The 23807-nt window shown below is 35.2% G+C and overlaps 1 protein-coding gene and 1 pseudogene across 10 annotated transcripts; both read right to left on the bottom strand.

Annotated features, from left to right (window-relative positions):
* Positions 1 to 1667: 1667 nt before the first annotated feature.
* Positions 1668 to 3743, bottom strand: LOC148847225 (GDSL esterase/lipase At4g10955-like; annotated as a pseudogene).
* Positions 3744 to 5430: 1687 nt separating this feature from the next.
* On the bottom strand, positions 5431 to 12299 carry LOC148847224 (uncharacterized). Of its 10 annotated transcripts, none has more exons than XR_016101249.1 (4): positions 11744 to 12299; positions 10946 to 11142; positions 10634 to 10843; positions 5431 to 6137 (listed from the first exon to the last, which is right to left on the bottom strand). XR_016101249.1 is itself a non-coding variant. In XM_088951943.1 (4 exons), exons 2-4 carry the CDS (start codon positions 11101 to 11103, stop codon positions 5968 to 5970), a joined length of 399 nt encoding a protein of 132 aa, XP_088808069.1. In that variant the 5' UTR covers positions 11104 to 11142; positions 11744 to 12264; the 3' UTR covers positions 5431 to 5967. The 10 variants fall into 10 exon arrangements, 1 of the variants encoding a protein (XP_088808069.1); XR_016101254.1 differs by having other exon boundaries at positions 10734 to 10843; XR_016101250.1 differs by having other exon boundaries at positions 10985 to 11142.
* Positions 12300 to 23807: the final 11508 nt, after the last annotated feature.

Raw genomic sequence — 23807 nt, 5'->3', positions numbered from 1 at the left:
GAATCCTTGTATACCTCACTGGGATGCAATTCTTAGAATTGTGAGGTATCTGAAAGGAACTCCAGCCCGTGGACTATTGTATAAAACAAGTGAAAAACCTGAAGTAGTGGAGTATACAGATGCAGACTGGGCAGCCTCAGTGAATGATAGAAGATCTACTATGGGCTATTGCACATTTCTTAGAGGAAATCTTGTGACGTGGAAGAGTAAAAAGCAGACGGTTGTGGCTAGAAGTAGTGCTGAAGCTGAGTATAGGGCCATGGCACATACTACCTATGAGTTAGTGTGGTTGAGAACCTAAACCTGTTAGTGGACCTGTCCATGGCCCTACAGTTGTCCAAAACCTGAACCTAGACCTGTCCATGGCCCTACAATTGTTCAGAACCTAAACCCAAACCTGTTAGTGGACCGAGACTTGTCCATGACATGAACCTAGACCTATCCATGGTGCTGTACCTGTCCAAAACATGAACACAGACCTGCCCATGGCCCTGTACATGAATTCAAAACCAAAATCCATATCTGTCAGTGATGCTAGACTTGTTCAAAACCTGAACCTAAAGCTGTCCATGGCCTTATACTTGTCCATAACCTAAATCCAAACTATCAATGGACATAGACCTGTCCAAAACCTGATCCTAGACCTGTCCATGGCCCTATACTTGTTTAGAACCTAAACCCAAACATGTCAATTGACCTAGACTTGCTGATAACTTGAACCTAGACCTATCCATGGCTCTGTACCTGTCCAAAACTTCAACACGGACCTATCCATGACCATGTACCTGTCCAACACTTGAACACAGGCCTATTCCCCAAGGCCAATCAAGGCCAAGTCTATGGGTTGGTTTGGGTAGCTTTAGTCCCTAAACATTGGAATTGGATTGGATTGGTTTGCAGTTAGTGTTTCATTCACTTTGGATTGGATCGTACCCAATCCAGTCCAGATGCACTTCAATTGATTTGGATTGGATTGTAGCAAGTATGCATAATCTTCTAAACAAACAGATGCAAAACTGAACCGTGTGCAAAGTTCGTATTCAGTTCAGATTTGAACTAAAAACAAATAAAGCATGTATTTTTATCATCACCATGAAACTTATTTTGCCATAATCATCATAAATATTCAATTGGCCGTTCATGTTGGATTCTCTACCGAAAATATTTTTAGTAGACTAGAACTAAGTGGTAATATAGGGCAAAGCACTCAACAAACCAAAAGAAAAGAGTTAGAGTTTGCATGTATGTAAGTCTTAATATAAGTTGAATATGATTACGGTAGAACATGAACAGAAATAGTACCCTCTAATTATTTTCATCATAATTAGAGGCTCAGTCCATACAATATGTGTGAACGATTGCATACAATATAAACTTGGCTCAGTCCATACAATATGTTCATCATAATCAGGTAAACTGTCAGAACCCTGTACCTAGAAGTTATTATTGTCTCAGTCTATACAATATTGGGTTGTGAAGAAAGAATTTGGGTTTTCGTTTTTGTTTTTTTTCATTACTGGGTTGTTCTCATCAGAATCATTGTTATGGTCGGATCCGAGTTAGTTAGAAATAGGAGTTAAAATGAGAGTTACACTTGAGACATCTCAAGATATCCAAGTCTGTACCGCCTTTCAAGCACACATGTAAGGATAGGTGAATATGATCGATCAGTTTTGTATTAGCTGTAGTTTCGTCCTCCAGCATTGGTGAATCCCAAGAGCACGTTTAAAATCTGATGATGGGCTCTGGTTGATGGTCAGATTGACTGATGAAAGATGCTGCAGTGGCTCTGCTTCCTGCCCAATTACATGCATGAATAGGCCCCAAATAGAGTTTTGAGTGGTCACTTTCTCAATGCTTCCAGCTCCAATCTCCATCTTTTTCCTATGCTCAAAGTACTGAACATACTCCGAACAGATGTCATCTGCAGGATTCAAAAACAGACATGGGACCCATGTAGACAATCAAAGAAGAGGATCTTCTTATGGAGAATTTTCGTTGTAACCCTTCACAGCCATAGAACGTCCTTCAGTGATCAAGCTGCTTGCGATGTGGATCTCATGCTTCAATTTTTTATCTTTTATCCTCTCTATTGCAGCAGAGAAGAATGGTGGATTGAATAAAATCTCAAATGGAACAGAGAAGAATGGTGGATTGATTAGAAATGATTTAAGAAAAGTGCCAGTCTTTGCCAAGTTCTTTCTGGCCAACATTGCTACAACAGATCCCAACAGATGACCTGTTATCCATACTTTCAAATCCCCAACAACAGTAACTGTGTCTTGGGCAAATTCCGTTGCAATCTAAAATCGAGAGGTACAATGAAGTTCCTTCTTGATGAAGTGGAGGTCCAAACTGAGATGTTGTAGGAAGGATTCAGGCATGGTAATGGTACCATGGAAAGCAAAAACATATCTTGGACAACCCTGTGTTGAGTGGCCACAGTAGCAGAACTGGGGTTTGACTTCATATATAGCGCCAAAGATGGAGAAATCTACGCAGTCTACAAGTGGACAAATCAACTGGAAATGTAAAAATTCCCACCAAGGTGGGGCAAGGGCTTTAACTGTCTCAGATTTTAACAAATTTACCAAATGTAATTTTGTACCTGTCAAAGCACTACATTCTCAAACATGCATGCAAATCCTGCTCACATCAATGCAAGACTTAGTTAATTGTGGTTATTGCAAGGAATGTTTCACTCTCTCCCTCTCTCTTCTTTGTTTTTTTATGTATAGTTAGTTGCAGTCCATGAGGGTTTGTGCTCAAAGAAAAATCAACATATCACCTCCTCCCAATTAAAAATTCAGGCCAGAAAAAGAGTCTGTGAATGTTTAGAGCTCAGGTTCCTCTCCCAAAACCAAGATAAAAGGATAGAGGAATTTTGTGACGTCTTCAGCTATAATGAGTAGAGGAGCACTTAGCTGTGTGGTCTTCTCCAACAGAGGAATTATGTCCTTTATTATTGAAATATTCTGATCAGTTACCAAGACATTTTCATTCCCAAATCCAATAATCATTTTTCTCAGGCTTTGTGACAAACTGTGGTGAAATGTAACCAAGATCAATGTGCAGACAAGTCTGAAAAACATCAAGGGAAAACGCCACATACATCATATAATTAACAAAGACAAATGGAGCTTAGAACCAGCTAAAAGATACAGACCCCCATTCCATCCGCCTCTACAATTGTCTCAAAGGATGATGAAGATTCAATGGATAAAACACCTTCTGGGCCAACCTTATCAGTTGCATGGCAATCATAGTCCCAGTGGTATCATTATTGCCAGCAGAGATGGAAGCAACAACTGAAGAAATAAAAATAAATGTTTGGTATAAGAATGTACCAGGCAACATTAGAAAATGCAGAATAACTTGAAGAAATAAAAATAGCAATTACCTTTAATACCATCACGTCCCTTAACAGGCCTAGATTTCTTCTCCAACTTACCCACTAGGCCTTGGACTGTCTTATTATTTCCTCTCTTGATTGAGATAGGCTTTGCACCGAAAGTAACACGCAATCAGCCTAATTTGATAATTTCACGTGCAAGAACTGATGCGGTTGCTGACCCATCACCGGCAGAGTTCTGAGTTCTACGTGCAAATTTCAACCCAGAATCAATAATGTCAACAAAGATATCATCTGTAGGCTCCAAATGTTCAATAGTTATTACATCCAACAATTTAGTTATGCCATTAAAGTTTGTTTCAATCACAACTAAAAGAAGTTCAGGATGCATCTCGATATCACCTTGAATAATACTTGAATAACATCAAGAAAAGAAGCATCAATTTATCCAACTCAAATCCTGTTTATCAAGCACATTGCGTTTTAGAAAATAAATAATAATTAAAGATACATCATTTTCAAGGCATAGATTGACACTGGGTGTTCTTCCATGTGAATTGTCTTTCTTGTTGTTAGTTACAAATACAAATTAAACCATCTATTTTGATGACAAATTGGTTACTAAATTAAAAACACAGAAAACAAGTTATTGGTAGTTTAAATGTTTGTTACCAAAACAGAGTTAAAATGAGTTCAAGAGTTTCTGGTTTAAGAATCATGTTTTCAACTTTTCATATAATGATCTTTCATGAGCTCATCATCTTTCCTAAATCATACAATATCTGTACTCTAAAATTTGTTTTCGTTTTAAAAACCCACATTTTGATGATTCAAAAAAATCTGAACGGATTCTTTTTTTGAAATAAAACAAACTTATTTTTGCATCTCAAAACAAACACATTATTCGAGAACAATCATGGGATCACTGATGATCCTTGTAGATCTTCAAACTGAGAAGTAAAAGGGAAAAAACAACATATCTGTTTCTTTGTGGTTTTAGGTTAAATTACACCCATTTGATGTTGATCCCAATTATCTAAATATAGCTCCGGGTAGTTGCTTTTTTAATGAACAAGTTATTACGTAGGTTGTGAACTCCTTCTTTATGAAGCTGAAATTGGGTTGATTGCTATATATGATAATACTTGAAACTTGCAACAAAGAAAAGAACATCACATTGGCTAACACTCCCACAATAAGTAATTCAGTTCAGCCACCTCAGTCTTTGCGTTCTAAAGCCCACTGTTCTTCTCAACTCAATTGATTTATTTGTGTCCAAATAATGCTGTTGAATAGAAGGATATCAAGAGGTTGATTCATAAGAATTCACCCAGGCAGTGACTTTGCAGAGAGAATTAATTTATTTGGCTATTGGAAATTTCCTAGATGAGGAAATGTGAGTAAAATCAAGAATAGAGGCTCCCTAATTGGGTCAAATAGGGAGCTTCCTCTCTCCCACACATGGAAGCATGATGTGGCCAATTCCAACTGATCTGGGTGACCTTCTGGCATCAGTCGCCCATTCAACCCTACAACTTATATCAGCCTTCCACTGCACCAGTTGGTTTTAATAGAAAATAAGAGAGTAACAGAAAATTGAGACAAAGTTCTCAACAAACTTTGTGAAATTTCTTGAGAATGAATTTTCCCACAACTTTCTGTTTCTCTCTTATTTTTCTTTCAAACCAAAAACAAAAACAGTCTACATGTTTTAATATTTTAATACCGAACTTTTCCCCCAACAGGATTTTATTCTAATCACCAGCTGGCAAGGGCTTTGGGTCTCAAATTTAATTAATCCATCAATGGATGAAAAAATTATGAAAAGTCTCCCAAGTTAAAACAGTAGCTAAACAATTAAGTGACATAATCCATATGTTTGAGTGAATGTCACACTCCTTTGAGGAAAGAGCTAAAATGAAATCCAAATGAATGGGGCCATTTTGAGGTCCCAGATCAACATTTTATATGAAAGATTCATGATCATTCAGTCTTTTTGACCGACTGTGAAAGATAATTGCCATGTGTTAGGCTAAGCAAGTGTAAAAGATACTTCAAACCTTGCTTGCGACCCCCAATAATGAAACACACATTTTTTTTGATAATGGTCAAAGGGGCTACACAAGACGGGGGTAGCACGTCCCCACATATCTCCAGACACAATTACAATAAGATCACAAGGAAGAGCTCTTGGATTGAATGTTGAAGAGTCATCCCCAAACTTCTGTGCTTCACAGGCTAACCAGTCAGAGAATGACCTTGTTATCTTCTTGATTCCTTCTTAGTGTAATTCAGAGTGCAGAGAAGCCTCATGTAGTCCTATGTATTTGCATCATATACAACTGGAGGGCTGCTCGTCGTTTAAGAGTTCTGTGATGGGTTTGATAGTGTTATCAAGTCAATCCGCTGTTGTCATCATGGCAGATCGAATGGCTGTTGGATTTCATTCAGGATGGACTGCTTTCATAATTGCTGCCACTCCTACTGCATGAGGACAAGCCATGGAGGTTCCGTATAAGATGTTGAAGTTTCTAATCAACTTTGTTGATCCTTCGTTCACCACAAGACTTACTGAAGACCAAGATGCAAGAACAAAGGAGTTGGGAGCCATGAGGTCAGACTTTAGAACGTGGTGGCAAATTGCAGATGGTCCTGAAAAGCAAATCTACAATGAACCTGAAAAGTAAATCTGCAACTTGATCAACATTCTTCAAGGTAAACTTGAAGGACTTGCATTTTCTGTTCAACTTAGAGTCATAATTAGCCCATCCAATGCACTGACTAGCTAGATCATAACAAAAAACCAAAAAAGAAGATTAGTTTTCTTCGCATTAGTCATGCTTACCAACTCACAGCTTTTAACTCTTGTACTAATTGAGGCAAATATACATGCAAGATTACTGGTGTTGACAATGCATTTGCATCACTCAAAATGTAGTTGCCAATATAATGATTTTGTTTCAGACAGCAGAACTACTAGGAAACAGTTTGATCTTTCATAAAAATGGAAGAAAGTATTTCCAATGTCTAAAAGTAGAAAGATTTTAGAGAATCTAAGACAATTATTGATGGAAAAAAGATTGTTGGAGAAGTAAGAATTGGCATAACTAGCTAAACCTCAGAATGGACTTTCAATCAAATTTTTATCCTGATATAACTTGACTAGTCGCTACAGGTTATCTTTTATCTGTAGATAAAATAAACAAGTTCTTCTATATGTTAACAGTTGACACTTCTCTCATGGCCTATATTCCATGATATTGTAAGGGACCAATTAGTATGATTTGCATAATTGCATCTCAAACTACTTAAGATAGGCAATTGTTCAGATTTTCTCTGTGCAAACAATGTAGAGAGTGCATATATCTAAAAAGGCCATTAACTAATCACGGCCGCTGCTATATGGGGTCATGGGAGGGGTAGACTGGATAGTGCTAACTCCTAACATTTGGCATTTTCTTTTGCACAAAGTGACTGCTCTCACTCTCACGATATGAGAGTGCACATATCTCTCATCCAAAAATAGTATTCAGTGGGAACTTTTCAAGCAATTTACTTCTATTCAACTCATGCCTAACACTTCACTATGAGAAGTTGTTTATTAGATACGGTTGTTGCATAACTTAAACCCACTTTCTAAAGGTTTTGGCGACTAAGATTCTACGCCATTGACAAATAGTGGATATACTTTTGCATGTTTTCTACATTGCAAATGCATTTATGAAATTCTTAGCTGCTATTTCTCCCTATTAGATATGGTGTCATGCCCTGATTTATTGCAATGTATTCAAGAGTTTGTGAACACACTACACAGATTACATTTAAAAATGAGTTTAATAGTGACATTTTGTGTAGCCAAAAAGTGAAAAATTACCAACAAACCACAAATCATGAAATACAAAATTAGGAAAAACAAAAACTTAGTTATACTTCACATTTACACAACCTCCAAGACCTAAAATTCAAGAGATCAGTGACGGGTGACGCAAAAAGAGCTAAGGGTAGAACAAAAAGGACATGGGTAGAAGTTGTAAGAACTGATTTAGGCACTAAAAATTCAACAGTGGATAGGGATTTAACTTGAATGGATTGACGAAAAAGGATTCATGTAGCCAACCCCAGAAAGCTAGGATAAGGCATGGATGATAATGATGATGGCATATTAGGGATGATTATTTAAGACCCGACTTGACTTGCAAATTTATGGATCCAAAAAGCCACATTTCTTCCAAGCCTAGCCTAGCTTCGACCTAAATTAAGACTACAAAAAATGCAGATCTGTAATGTTTAGCTATATTAGGATAAACCTGATATTCATTGTAACCTCAGAATGAACTTCCAACTTGCAACCTTTAATATTGTAACATCATAATGAACTTTGAGCCAATTTTTTAGCCCGATATAATAGATATGATCGCAGATCTGTAAATTTAGAATTGCTTTGAGATACCCTACAGCTTGTTTATGATGTTTGGGCACACTAATTCAATATCTTAGCATTAACAAAATATTATACAACTAAAAATAAGATAATATGTTAACGATAAATATTAATACACTGTTAATTAAATATTAATAAAATAATAATAAAATAACATGACTATTAACAAAAAATTAATAAATTAAAAATAACAAAAAGATATTAATTGTTAAATATAATAATAAAGTATAAATACAATATCACTAAAATAATAAAAAACATTAATAATTAAATTAAAAAAATTCCAAAAGTTATATTAAGATAAAATAATTAAATAAGAGTATATTATAAATATAGGTCGTAATAAAACATTTATGAAAAATCCATAAAATAATAATACTATAATAAAAATAATAATAAATTAATAATAAAAAAGAAAAGGTATTAATTCATTAATTAATAATCATAATAATATTTAAGTACAATATAAGATGTTAAGATATATAATTAAAGTAATAATAAATACTAACATATTATTTCTTAAATAATACTATATTATCTTTAAAATGATAAACAATAATAATGGAATATTATTAAACTAATAAGAAAATGATAATAAAATAATAATTACGAATAAAATACTCATAAATTAATGACAAATACTAAGGTATTAATTATGAAAAACTAATAAAATCATAACAATGTACTAATAAAATAATTATATATTCATAAAATAATCATTAATATTAAAATATTGAAGTCTAATGTGTGCCCAAACATCGCAGACAAGCTGTAGGATTTTTCAAGACAATTCTAAATCTTCTGAACTGCAATCGCATCAGTTATACCAGGATAAAAATTTGGATGAAAGTTCATTTTGAGGTTACAATTAAAAGTTGCAAACTGAAAGTTCATTCTGAGGTTACAACTAATATCAGGTTTATCCTAATATAGCTAAACATCACAGATCTGCATTTTTTTGTAGTCTTAATGTAGGTCGAAACTAGGCTAGGCCTAGAAGAAATCTGGCTTTTTGGGTCCACAAATGTGAAAGCCAGGCAAGCGAGGGTAGGTTATAAACAATCATCCCTAATATGTCATCATCATCACCATTCATGCCTTATCCTAACTATATGGGGTTAGCTACACGAATCCTTTTTCACCAATCCATTCAATTTAAAACAATATCCACTGCTAAATTATTAGTGCCTAAATCATTTCTAACTACTAATACCCTTGTCCTTTTGGTCTACTCCTAGTTCTTCTTATGTCACCCGTCATGGATCTCTTGAATTTTAGCTCTTAGAGGCTATATAAATGTGAAGTATAACCAAGTTTTTTATTTTTCCTAATTTTGTATTTCATGATTTGTGCTTTGTTAGTAATTCTCCACTTTTTTGGCTACACAAAATGTCATTGTTAAACTCATTTTCAAATGTAACCTGTGTAGCGTACACAAACTCCTAAATACATTACAACAAATCGGGGCATGACACTATACCTAATAGATAGAAATAACAAAAAAGAATTTCATAAATGCATTTGCAGTGTAGACAACATTAAAATATCTCCACTATTTATCCACTGCATAGAAGCTTAGTTCCCAAAACCTTCAGAAAGTGGGCATAACTTATGCAACAACCATATCTAATAAACAACTTCCCACAATGAAGTGTTAGGTATGGGTTGGATAGAAGTAAACTGCTTGAAAAATGAAAAGTTCACTGAATACTATTTCTGGATGAGAGATATGTGCACTCTTGTATGGTGAGAGTAAGAGCAGCCACTTTGTGCAAAAGAAAATGCTAAAGGTTAGGAGTTAGCACTATTCGATCTACCCCTCCCAAGACCCCAGATAGCAGGGGCCACAATTGGATAATGGCCTTTTTAGATATGTGCACCCTCCACATTGTTTGTAGGGAAATCTCAACTACTGTCTATATTGAGTAGTTTGAGATGCAATTATGCAAATCACAATAATTGGCCCTAACTCAACTCTCGAGCACCGTAACCTGACCCTGACCCCGACCCCGACCCCGACCCTAGAGGTTTAACCCGACTCGACCTGTAGCATTTCAAATGTATTTTTTAGCATGTTTTGGAGACATAAAAAACATTAATTTAAGTTAGGAAGTTGTTTTATACATTCTAAGGTGTTACTTTTTCCATTTTAAAAAAGAAGAAAATCAAAATCAACATGTAAATAAAATATAAACTCTAAGTCTATATAGTTAGAAGTCAAAAAATTGCAAGAATACTTGGCATATATGTAGGTATCATGACCCAACGGAGTGGGCTAGTCAAAACCCAAACCCAAACCCAACTCGGGTCAAAGAATCAAAACCCTAACCCGGCCCAAAAGCCGAATACACCTGACGCTAACCCGGCCCAAAAGCCGAATACACCTGACCCTAACCCAACCCTATAGGGTCGGGTCACGTCGGGTTTACCATTTAACCCGACCCATTGTCATCCTTTGTTAACCTATACAAGAACTTCCTCATTTTGTTAAATATATTTAATTTCTTAGTTTTACATGTCATCAAGAATAACAGTTTAATAGGCGATTAATTTAAGCAAAATAATGCTTTCATGTATACATCATAATTATCAATAGTAAAACCTTTTTAGAATGAACTTCATGACAAAGATATAGATACATACATATCTAGGCATGTATACAAATATATACAGAATATATTTACATATCTAAATAAAAGCATATGTTTATAGTGTATGTTAGAAGCCACAAGGATACGCACACATGACATAAATGCAAAGGTTAGCATATAACCAGTACTCATTCTCTATATTATGGACCAGAGCATACAATGGAGAAACATTCAAGTCAGGATTCAAACCCCATAAAATGGTTGTCCCTTGGTCCTGAACTCTAAGGAAGCCAATGCAGCAAAATTCTTGCCCCATCCTGGGAGAAATGTTAAAAATTTGAATTGAAACCTTTTGGTGGCAGTTGTGAAACGACGGACAGTCCGTGATGCCCAAACCCAAAAATCCCATCGTCAGCTCTGTCTGGCTTGGTCAAGTCTCTGGACTGATAGTTGCTACGTCTGTTTCAAGAACAAATCTCTATCATGTAAGTTCCAACAAACATAATATTATCCCCACCACCCAAGTCATACAAAAGAACCTATCTGATAGATAATGCCTACCAAAAAATTACGGTAGCCAAAGATTTTGTAACCAAATACCTCCCGGGAACTGTGTCAAAGAGTAACATATCATATACAATAATAGCCCGATGTCCCACTTCCATCACCATACTAAAAGGAGTAACCACACTGGGAATTCTGAGAAGTGCAGCCACCATCTAAAGTTTGAACCGCCAAATTATATATTTCATCGCAATCTACAAAAATGTAACAGTCTTGGTAAGGATTACATCTGCAAAAATATCACTGGAAATGAAAGAAGAGGAAGGAGGGGAAAAAAAATAAAGAAAGAAAGAAAGAAAGAAAGAAAGAAAGCTTTAGATTTAGATTCAGGCCGTTATATTTGGGGCAACCACGGCATTGCAGGTGATCGACAAGACATCACTTCCGGTGCCAATTTGAACATAATTCTTTTGCAGGAGAGTTTTAAAGAAAAAAGAACTACAATAAATCCCCACCCAGTAGAGTTTTAAAGAGATCAAGATAAACAAATCAACATCTTCAAAAACCCATTTATGAACTACATCAAAAGCATCAAAAGAGAAAGAAGGGTATAGACCCACATAACTGTCAATTTACAAACGAAAGAACGTCAGAACATCAAGAATCATCTAATCCAGAACCATTAAACAAAGGAAAACCGTAAAGAAACAAAGAATATCAAGAACCCATCAATATATATTATAAAACGAGTAGGTAAAGAACACAAACAAAACCCCGAAGCCAAACGCCATCCTCAATTGAACCCAGAGCTTAAAATCAACCAAGGAGCAAAAAAATAAAGAAAGAAAAAATTACCCGACGGTGTAAGGATTGTAATCACTCTCGAGGGGAAAACCGACGATCCCACCTTGCATGATTCGGCGGTGCACCGGAAAGGCTCTTTCGAGGTTCGGAAATCGACAAAACACCACCGCTGGTAGGAAGACAGCGCCCAAAACCATGATCAGAAACCCGGCATTTCGTTTTGATTTCCCGACAACAAGAAAAAAACAAACGGATCTTATACTATAAATCCAGACAACTCAGAGACGATCGAGGTGTGTGTCTTCTCGGAAGAATAGAGTGTGCGTGAGAGAGAGAGAGAGAGAGAGAGAGAGAGAGAGAGAGAGAGAGAGAGAAAGAAAGAAAGAAACAGTGTGGAGACTAGCAAAGGGCCCAAGCAAAGAAATCAAGAACAGAGAATAAAAAGTGTTCCATGAGACGAGATGTTGACAACGGCCACCAACAGACAGAGGAGGATTCAAAATCACATTTATGTATGTTTTCTTCCTTCACCTCCACCTTCTGAAGCTTCTAAAGTCTAAACTAACGACGACGCACTCCCCAGTTTCTGCTTATGATGATTGATGGTAACAGTTTCGGCTTATCCAATTTATTTATAAGAGATACATGGAATCATTCCTATCTTCGAATCCAATGGTTGATATTCTCGTTCTTCGAATCCAATGGTTGACATTCTGGTGCTTAAATGATGATGTTCTCACCACGCACGTGGTAACAGCCCGGGTTCTCGCACCGCCCATCTTAACACCTCTCTACTTCTTCTTCTGAAACGTGGCCTATGCATTTTAAGGCGATTGGAATAACTATTCAAGTCTAATGGAATTCAAATCGCACCGCCCATCTTCTAAATACAGTTTTGTGGCTTTTTGGAGGGTGAATAACTGTAAATTACTTAAGCCTCCTATTTGTTTTAACCCTTGCAAAAACCTCCCTTGACCTTTCAAATAAGTATGCAAACACACCCCTTCTGTTAAATTCCCTAATGTAAAAAATGGATAAAGTTGACATATTGCTTTAAACTTTTTAAAATCTCAATTTTACCCATGAGGAGTTTTAGTGAGATGAAGATTTAGTAGATTACCCTCAAAATCTTTTTAACCCAATTTTACCTCTGAGAATTTTATTGATAATATCTTTTGATTTTATTACTTGATTTATTCATTTTAGTGAATATTTTGACTAGTTTTATTATTTGTCATTGAAATTTTATTAATAGCACAATAATTAGTTTTATTAAATTAACAATTTTTCGACATTTTTATTTTTATTAAATTAATTATTTTATATGTTTTGAAATGCATATTTTTCTATTTTGTTGGTCATAAGGGCATAGTTGTAATTGTAACATCTCTCTTACATGAAATTTAATAAAAGTAGTATGCTTGCGTATTTACTTGAAAGAAAGATAAAGGGAGGTTTTGCAAAGGTCAAAATGGATGTTGAAATAATTGTTACATAATCCGGTGGAGTTTTAAGTCATTTATCCAATTACCCTGTTTTGTGTTATGATTTATAAACAATTACCACTACGTAGAACCAAGGTTTTCGAACTGCCATTGATTCGGGCAATCGGACTGTTCGACCGAGGAACCGTCCAGGCAATCGGTTCCGTTTTACTCAAAATCCGGTTTTTGGTAAAAAACCATTGAAAAGGTCAACAACCTATTGACTTGGGTGGTCGAATTACCGTTTTTATTTATTTTTAATTTATTTATTAGAACGAATCATCCATTTGAATCGGATGGCAGGATGGTCGGACCGTTGACCTAGTAGCTAGAACGATTCCGTTTCCGGGTCATTTTTTAAGACGTTGTGTAGAGCACTAGGATGTATGATATATTCAACTTGATCAACTGCCTTGACTAGGGGCTTGCAATTCTACGTACAAAATGTCAAATCAAAGTTAATTGAAGGTGGATATATAAAATTCTAGGAATAAATGAAAAATTAAATGCAGCTGGTAAACAAATCTTGAAACAACCTGTCAACCTATAATGAACGAGAAGGATTTAAAAGCAAAAAAACAATGAAAATTCAAATAATATTTAAGCTATCTGAACATAATAGTTTCTAACAGAGTTTTCAAAATTGGATCGGATTGGACGGTTTGTTCAGAAAAACTGGGAATCGGTTAGGTGATTGGTTTTGTTTTGCCCCAAAACTGTTTTTTTCGCCAAAAAAAAAGCGTTGCTTTGATCAGCAAACCATTGACTGGGTGGTCAAATTAAACCATCAACCCAGACAACGGTTTTTTCTCCTTTTATTATTTTTTGTTTTTTTTTTGTCAGAGCGCGCTGTCCATTCAGACTGGAAGGTTGGACTGTTCAACCCAGGAACCAGACCCTAGAATGGTTCCCTGCCCGGTTTGATTTTAAAAACCTTGGTCTCTAATTACTTAGAAAATAAGTGATGAAGGGATTAATTTATATAGAAATGAAAATAGAAATACCAATACATAATTGTGGTTAGGGGTGCCAATGGACAATGTTGGGATTGGGCCACATCCAAATCAAATCAATTTGAACAGATTGGACAAACCAATTAGACAAATTGAATTCGACCTGTTCAGACTTAATGGTCCAATATATTTATTAGATTGGATAGGACCTGGTCCATTTGTAATGGGTCTATATTGGACTGAGTCGGACTGAACCAATATCTGATCCATTGACATAAGATAAAAATAAAGGTGTCAGCAGACCAGGTTCAGGATGGACCCAATCTAAATTAAAACCAATTTCAATAGTTTGGAGTTTGGACGGTCTAGACACAGAATTGGACCAGTCGTCCATAAAGGTCTAAAGTATTTTTCAGATTGCATTGAATCTTAGTCCATATGTACTAAATTCATACTGAGAAGAGCTTTGACCAATAATCAAAACCCATTTCAGACTTTAATTCTTCATGTTTGGTAGGCATGAGGCAGTGTGTAGACGAGAAATTGTTGAATGGGTTTCGAGGTTTATGATGTGCGTATTGTAGGGATATGTGGAATGGGAGGAATAGGTAGAACAACTATTGCTAAGTGTGTCTATGATTAATCAAATATTTCACAAATTTGAACATGCAAGTTTTCTTGAATTTGGTAGAGAAGTTGTTGGCAACCAGTTTGTTGATCGACAAAAACTTCTTTCCGATATTCTAATGGCACCCACCCAGCTTTGGGATTTGGTATGCAACAGTTCCCTGCTTTGTATAGGATATGTTTTGTAAAGTATGATGTGCTCGTATCTGATTCATAGTATAACACGGATTTAAATATACATTCATATATGGGACATATCGTATCGGTATCAGTGCATGAGCATATGGGATATGTTTTGTAAAATGCACATATTAGACTGATATGGATGTGCATTGGCCTATATCGCATTGTATCATTTGATATGCACCAATACAGATCAATATATAGCGTTTCACTTAATGTTCTCAAAATCGGACCGAAGAAAAACTGGTCACCTGACCAGTTCTGTTTCACCCCAAAATTGCCTTTTGGCAAAAAAAATCATTGATTTGGTCTACAAATCATTGAACCAAGTAGTCGAACCATTGACCTAGACAACGGTTTTCTGGTTGTTTTTGTTTTTATTTTTTTTAGAATGGGCCATCTGTTCGGACTGGACGATTGGAGCATTTGATGCGGGAACGGTGCCCATAACAATTCCTTGTCTGGTTCGGTTTTAAAAACCTTGGCTTCTCTCCCAAAAATTAAATGACGCTTTTAGTAGGACTGTATCCTAGATCACCTGAAGTGGCGTCGAATTTCTTAACACGCTTTCAAATCGCTAAGCCATCATGTATCTTGTAATATTTCATGAAATAAAATAATTTTTATTACTTTTTCGCCAATCCAAACTCCAACTAAAAATTAAAAGAAAAAATATTAAAATTAGCACTTTATAAACAAATGAAATAAATAATCAATAAATTCTACATTTACGTCAAAATATGATTTTATTCTCAGGAAATTTATACAACTAAAATATTAACAATGGAATAATTATCTTGGCATTTAAAATTTATAAATTTGCACCTGATATACATCTTATAATTTTTATATATTTTATAATTATTAGTTGATATCATAATTTACATTAAATAAAAATAAATTTATTATTTACAAAAAAAAAGAAAAAAATGTTTACAAAATACTAATGAATAGAATATTAAATTTAAGCAACCAAATCCAGTAATTTACATTTATATGAATAAATGATTTTTAATTTAAAAAAATGTTTCGATACCATGGTAGTCACAACAAACACATCTTGAGATCAAGAAAACCCCTCTTTTAGCAACCATCCACCAGGATATCACCATGGACAAATTTCCAAATGAAAATTGAAACTTTAAGGTTGTGTTTGGTTTGAAGGAAAAAGTAGGGAAAGGGGTAACCATTTCTCTTGAGATTCCAAGAGGAACCAAGATCACTTCTGCTCCATGTTCTTCCATTTAGATATGTTGCCAGGGGTATAAGTGTCTTTTCATGTAATTTATAATTTTATATATAAAGGAGAACGGTTGCAGATAACCCTGTCATTTTTGTATCCTTATTTTTTTCATCTTTTAAGTTTCTCTCTTCATCTTCCTATTCCTTTATAGTAACATATATTAAATTAAACAAATCAAATCTAACAAGACAATAAGGTGGGAGAATGAAGACAAACAATCTTCATCCCATTCTCCATTTAAGTAGCACATTTTAATTTTTCTATTTCTTTTGTAGAGGTGGGGAGAGTGGGGGAGGAAATCAACCGGGTTCTTCTATCAGATGGCTGCATTTCATCTGCCAATATCACTTTCTTGATCTTTTCATGATGAGAATTCTTTAATTTTCTAAAGAGAAATTAGGAAGCCGTAAATATACTTTTAAGCAAAATGAGTTACTTTAACTGCTGGTTGTGAGACACTCAAATTCAATACAAAATGAGTCCCAAAAATGTAAAAAAAAAAAAAAAAAGATGAAAACTAAAAAATTGGAGAGGTCAAATTTAATGAATGAAAAGAAAAGGAATTATATTCAATTTATATAATAATAATTGGAGCTGTTCTGAAGCTGAAGATTGCATATGGCCTTGCCCTGCACAAATATGATTCAGACATGATATATTATACATGTGTGAACATATACATGCATATCAGAAAACGGGTGGATATGGTCAAATGGTAAAATTTCTCTTTTATGCAAAATTTTCTCTTGTGGTACACATGTGAGCCAAATTATCATGGACCACCTCTTCAAAATGTCTGACCATGTCAAAGAGTTCCAGTATCCGAAACTTCTATCTTGCCGTTAATGCTGCATTCTTTGGTCATCCATGTTTTGGTTATAAATTCAAAGGTTAGACCAACAAGTGAAACTTATTTTCAGGGGAACATTATCCAAGATTCACCCACCTATCAAAGGGTATTTATGAGTTGGTTAATGACTTTTACTCAAAGAGGATGGCATTCTAGGTCTCATGTTTTCTGTAAAAGTAGCAAGTATGGTTTGACAAGCTAATTGACTATGATTGTGTGATAGACTAAAACAATGTTTGGAATTAGATGAATGGTGTTGAGCAAGAGCAAGAGAAGAGAGGAGGAAGAGAGGAAGAGAAGAGAGCATTAGCTACGTGTATTGTTGCCCACAATAATGCACGGCTTTCTTTGCTGGTATCAAATAATTTTGCAGAGATTAAGAGCAATGTGTTTAAACGCTTTAGCAAGGACAACATTCACAGTGTGGTGTACCATGGTGAGTTTTTGTTCTACCTTTGTTCTTGTTTGGTGGATTGGTAATCCACTTCCACTGTCTGCCTTTCCACCCATTGAATGTGATCTGTGTTTCTGATGCTCAAACTTGTTAATAACTATGAATATCCTAAATGGTCCTGGGTCCTGCTATAATTGCATGCCATGGAGCCAATTGATAGTTCTTCTGATTTATCTTGAAAGGGCAGTCTTGGTCTATCTGTTATCTTTCCAAAACTTTCCATATTTCCTTTTTAATTCTATAAACTTTTCCAGCTTGTATGTAGGATTGGAACATGACAGAGCAATGCCTCAATGTTGATTGCTGGTCATAGTCAAGTGTCATTCTCTCCACAATTGAATGATGGATATGGCACTGAACAGAACGGAATGGCAAAACAGGATTCAGGTATCTCAACCCATATAGTTGGGACAAGGCCTAGATGATGAAGATGAGACTAGCACCATTCTCTCTGAAACTTAAAACTGAAGTAGAATTTCTTGTATAGAGCCTATTTGTCTCCAGAATAGCACTGGTGTTCTCAAGGTCTTAAGAGAAAAGGTGTAGGGATTTCCAGTAAGGACTGATTTGGACCATGAAATGCTGAGTTGGTTGCAATTATAGAAACTTAAAGTTGCCACCTACCATGATTTTTTTTGTTTTGATAGCAAAAGAAAAATCTTTATCACTTATAATGTGCAAAGACAACACCTTCACTCAAACACAACACCAACCAAGAAAGCAAACACTCACTGACCATTACACCTCTTCAAAAGAAACAGGCTCTCCACCTCTCTCACACCTTCATAGCTAGCAAAAAGAAAACAAGAATCCCCTTCATCAAAGCAACAACTTCAGACTCCCCACTCTCTGACTGAGCCACTGCCTCTAGACCTCCCACTCAAATATTTCCTCCTACCTGACCATTGCACCCACTGCCTGAGCCCCTGCCTTTTGCCTGTTCCTTGTAAGTTGTAATTAGGTACATGCTCATGCTTACATTCTTTCCTTTGAAATAAAGATGTTGGCCATGATGATGCTTTTCAAATTTCTATTTAGGTAATTTTTTCTTCTTTTGTTTGTTGTTAACCAGAATTTGGTAAGAGATAGAGAGATACAACAAAATGCACAAGATGTTGCAACCAGAAAGCAAAGAAGATGCTAACACATTTCTTGGAAAAAAAATTAGAGAGAGAGAATACACAGCAATATCCATGGGTCTACATGGACTCCAAGAAGTCGTGCTATCAAGACAGATCTGCAAAATGATGTCATTCCTAGACTATTTTATCCCCAGGCACTGGAATCTTCTTCTTTTTTTCCCTTTCTGTAGGTGGACTAATTTGGCTTTCCTCAATGTCGTGCTATCAAGACAGTATGAGTTTTACTTGCAACTTTCAACCCGGAATTAACAATTTCAACAAACAGATCATCCGTAGGCTCCAAATCTCCAATAGTCATAACATCCAACAATTTAGTTATGCCATTAAAGTTTGTTTGAATCACAACTAAAAGAAGCTCAGGATGCATCTCAATATCACCTTGAATAAAACTTGAATAACATCAAGAAAAGAAGTATCGATACAAATTTCCAATAACATTAATTTCAAGTTTGAAAACAAAATTAGACACGGACTCGGTGGCCAATATGTTGTGAAAGGCATTTGGCGGTGGTTATTTTACTATGAACAATGAAGAATGATTTCTCCTTGTTGGCCAATTGGCCTGATTTATCCAACTCAAATCTTGTTTATCAAGCACATTGCGTTTTAGAAAATAAATAATAATTAAAGATACATCATTTTCAAGGCACAGATTGACACTGGGAGTTCTTCCATGTGAATTGTTTTTCTTGTTGTGAGTTACAAATACAAATTAAACCATCTATTTTGATGACAAATTGGTTTGTAAAATAAGAAACACGGAAAACATGGTATTGCTAGTTTACGTATTTGTTACCAAAACAGAGATAAAAATGTGTTCAAGAATTTCTGGTTTAAGAATCACGTTTTCATCTAATGATCTTTCATGAGTTCATCATCTTTCCTAAATCATACAATATCTGTACTCAAAAATTTGTTTTTGTTTTAAAAACCATCATTTTGATGGTTTCAAAAAAATACAAATGGGTTCTTTTTTGAAATAAAAAAAAAAAAATTATTTTTGCATCTCAAAACAAACTCATGATTCAAGAACAATCATGGGACTATTGATGATCCTTGTAGATCTTCAAACTGAAAAGTAAAAGGGAAAAAACAACATTTCTGTTTCTTTGTGGTTTTAGGTTAAATTACACCCATTTGATGTTGATCCCGATTATCTAAATATAGCTCTGGGTAGTTGCTTTTTTAATGTACAAGTTATTAAGTAGGTTGTGAGCTCCTTCTTTACGAAGCTGAAATTGGGTTGATTGCTATATATGATAATATTTGAAACTTGCAACAAAGAAAAGAACACCACATTGGCTTACACCCCCACAATAAGTTATTCAATTCAGCCACCTCAGCCTTTGCATTCTAAAGGCCACTGTTCTTCTAAACTCAATTGATTTATTTGTTTCTAAAAAATGCTGTTGAATAGAAGGATATCAAGAAGTTGATTCATAAGAATTCAACTAGACTGTGACATTGCATAGAGAATTAAGTCATTTGGCTATTGGTAATTTCCTAGATGATGAGATTTTGAGTAAAATCAAGAAAAGAGGCTCCCTATTTGGGTCAAAAAGGGAGATTCATCTCTGCTACACATAGAAGCATAATGTGGCCATTCAACCCACCAACTTATATCAGCCTTCCACTGCATCAGTTGTATGTTAAGACTATGTTTGGCTTTGATAGAAAATAAGAGAGTAACAGATAATTGAGGCAAAGTTCTCAAGAAACTTTGTGAAATTTCTTCAGAAATTTCCCATCTCTTTCTGTTTCTCTCTTATTTTTCTCTTGAACAAAAACAAAAACAGTCTACATGTTTTAATATTTTAATACCAAACCTTTCCCCCAAAGGGCTTTTATTCTAATCACCAGCTAGCAAAGGTTTTGGGTCTAGATTTTAATTAACCCATCAATGTAGGAAAAAATTATGAAAAATCTCCTAAGTTATAACAATAGCTAAACAATTAAGTGACATAATCCATATGTTTGAGTGTATGCCACACTCCTTTGAGGAAAGAGCTAAAATGAAATTCAAATGAATGGGGCCATTTTGAGGTCCTAGATCAACTTTTGATATGAAAAGATTACTGAGCATTCAGTTTTTTGGCCAACTGTGAAAGATAATTGCCATGTGTTAGGCTAATCAAGTGTAAAAGATACTTTGAACCTTGTTTGCAACCTCCAATGAAACACAAACATTTTTTTTTTTATAATATTCGAAGGGGCTGCACAAGACGGGGAACCTGTGATACCCACATTGTCATACTCCGAATCAGTAATAAATTGAGGCGAATAAGAGAATCACTGGTCAATAAAGTAGTAACAATAATGAACAAATTAGTGGAGCAAAAAAAAGTCAAGTAGAACCAACTGCCATCTTACTTGCAAACCTCCAAAAGTAGAAAATAATTCAAAACAAATACCTATCCAAGACATTTAATTGATTAACAATATGGATCTTGTCACGGAAAATAAACCACATGAATCCTTAATATTAAAATGGCCTTAATAATATAATGGAAATCTATTCCAAATCAAATCAGTTTTTATATCAATTACTCAACCATTTATAATATTCAATTGATACAGACTGTTACAAAGCATACTTGATTGTTACAAGTGTATACTCAAACATTACAAACTGATCACACAATTCGTACAAACTATTACACAGCCATACTTTATTATTACAACCAATACTCAACATATAAAAACTGTCACAAACCTGTACTTTAACCATTATAAATCATATTCAACTGTTACAATCCCATTACTAACCTTCACAAACTGATGCCTAGCTAGTACAAACTGTTACAAACCCATACTCAACCATTACAAATATTTCCAATATGAATTGTCCCATTAATTAATGCTGCTAAAAACAACCCAAATAAAAGAGAGATTCCTCTAAAAGCTATTTTTATTGACTTTTCATAAACTAATTTGGTAGTTCACACTTTACATAAACTAATAAAATATATATTTTATATGTGAAAGCACATTACTTACAGTCAAGACCTAAATTTAGTTATACTGATTTACCTCTGGGATTTATTTGAGTTTCCTTGGCATATCCATGTATATCTTAATGTTTCCATTATATACACTTCTGATCTCTATACCACCACTCCTTTACTATTAACAAAAGAGAATATCAAAACGAAAAAATGATTTATGGTCTATTCTTATAAACTCTTTGTTTTTTTTTTTTTATCAGTATATTCTTATAAACTGTTTGTGAACTACTACCCAAAAGTGTAATTTTCCTAAACTCTATAAACAGATAGACTCAGCAGAGACCCTCTTCCCTAAAACTCTGTTGTTTCTTTCTTCCCAGATCATCAATAATGCTGCTGTTGGGACAGTGTTCTCTTTTTCCTAATCCTTCCAATCTCCATCCCTTCAAAAGATACTTAACTGAAGCAGGATAACATCCCTTGACGGCAAATAATTTCATCACTTTGAACCAAATTTTGTTGGAAAAACTGCAGTGAATGAACATGTGCTTAACCGACTCATCATACTCTTCACACAACTAACAAGTTTCTCTGTCCACCACCATTTCTCTCCTCAACAGATTGTCCCTTGTTAAATCTTATTCATATAAGCTGTCCAAACACACAAAGACACCTTTGAGGGCACACATGATCCACACAGCATGAGATGGAAAGCCATTATCCTCTTGTGATATTAAATGATTATAAAAGGACTTCACTGAAAATTGACCAGAATTCTCCCTGGTCCCCACCCTCCTATCTTCTCTACCCATGTCCATCTGGACATTGTACAGCAAATTCATTAGGCCCATCAGAGGTTCAACTTCCCAATCATTTAATTGCCTCCTGAACTGTGGTGTCCATGCCATGACTCCATTGTTTTCTGATAGGTGCCCAACTACCTATGCCTCAATATTTGTTGCTAGACCATACAAGGATGGGAAGTCATATTTCAAATGTCAGTTACCACACTAGCAGTCCTAAAGAATTACTCTTTGTCCATTCCCTACTGCATACATTACCCCTATACTGAACTCTCTGTGGCTGTTCTCAATCTCCTTCCAAATAGAACATCCAAAAGTGTGCTTGGCTTTACCTGGCTCACATCCTGATATCCTCATACTGTATTTGGCTTGAATTACTTTCTTTCCCCTGCTCCCCATTCTGCTTTCCGAATCTCCCAGACCACTTTCCCATTAATGCTACATTCACTTCCTTCAACTTTCTCACACACAAGCTTCCAGCTTTCTTTGTCCAACATACCTCATCCCAAGACAGTTTTTCATGCACAAAAATGGAATTTCAAAATTGTAACAGTGTTGTCTAGACAATTAATATAAGGGGTATGCTTGTAAAGGTAGGTTTTTGTGGAGGTGAAAATACAGGGGAGGTTTGAGTATTTTTGCTATAAAACACGGGTAGTTTTTAAATAATTTTCCTTATAGTAGTGACTTCACTAAGCTATAAGCCCAATATTGTCTTGCAGATATCCGTGCAGAATGTCCAACTTCAAATAGATGCATGTTTTTTTTTTCTTTCTATTCATCTCCCTCTTTCATTGAATGAATCTGGTTGGCTGGTAAGTTGTACTGTTTCAAGTTGGGCAAAAGTATTTTTGAAACAATCTATATGGTTATCTATGGGTTGGGTTAAATGGTAAACCAGCCTTAACCCTATTGGATCTGGGGTTCAGTCAGCCTCAATAAGGTGTCAGGTTGGGTCAGGTCAAGCTAACTTGACCTGCACCATGTTCGGAAGACCGGAAGCAAACCTGATCCATTGGCAATATCAAGTCTGCTCTGTTTTTTCTTAAAAACTGCATACAAAATATGGTTGAATAACTAACTGGATTATCCATATGGGAAGCATACCTTCTAAATTTTGCTTCCTTCGAGATGTAAAATAGTTACGGAAGCAAGGGAAAAACCAGTCAGATTCATGCTATGTGCATCCTGAATCTAATTTCTATATCCATCTTTCAACAGGTAGCTGAGAAAGATGAAAAATGATTTTTCTTCAGCTATACCTGTATCTGTTGAGTGCAGACACTATATATACTTACAGAAATGTGATTTTCTTTTCTTTTTGTAGATATTATCTAAAATCAGTGTTTTGTAATGCACCACTTTGTTTCTTTAGTTGAGGGCTTTAGAATAGCCAGTTTGTTATTACTTATGAGTGAAACTGCTGTACAT

Source organism: Nelumbo lutea, chromosome 6 (genome assembly GCF_056320005.1).
Source record: "Nelumbo lutea isolate HS-2025 chromosome 6, American lotus-T2T, whole genome shotgun sequence".
Classification (NCBI taxonomy): domain Eukaryota; kingdom Viridiplantae; phylum Streptophyta; class Magnoliopsida; order Proteales; family Nelumbonaceae; genus Nelumbo; species Nelumbo lutea.
Note: the sequence above shows the minus strand (reverse complement) of the source record. Positions and strands in the feature narration are given on the sequence as shown.

What these genes read in the sequence shown, in the direction of transcription:
- LOC148847224 (XM_088951943.1), bottom strand. Translation starts at nt 11,103, where the DNA reads ATGGTGGCTGCACTTCTCAGAATTCCCAGTGTGGTTACTCCTTTTAGT. An exon ending in TTTGACACAGTTCCCGGGAG is followed by an intron (nt 10,844 to 10,984) that starts GTATTTGGTTAC and finishes TTCTTGAAACAG; the next exon opens with ACGTAGCAACTATCAGTCCA. An exon ending in TTCACAACTGCCACCAAAAG is followed by an intron (nt 6,138 to 10,733) that starts GTTTCAATTCAA and finishes GTTATGATCTAG; the next exon opens with CTAGTCAGTGCATTGGATGG.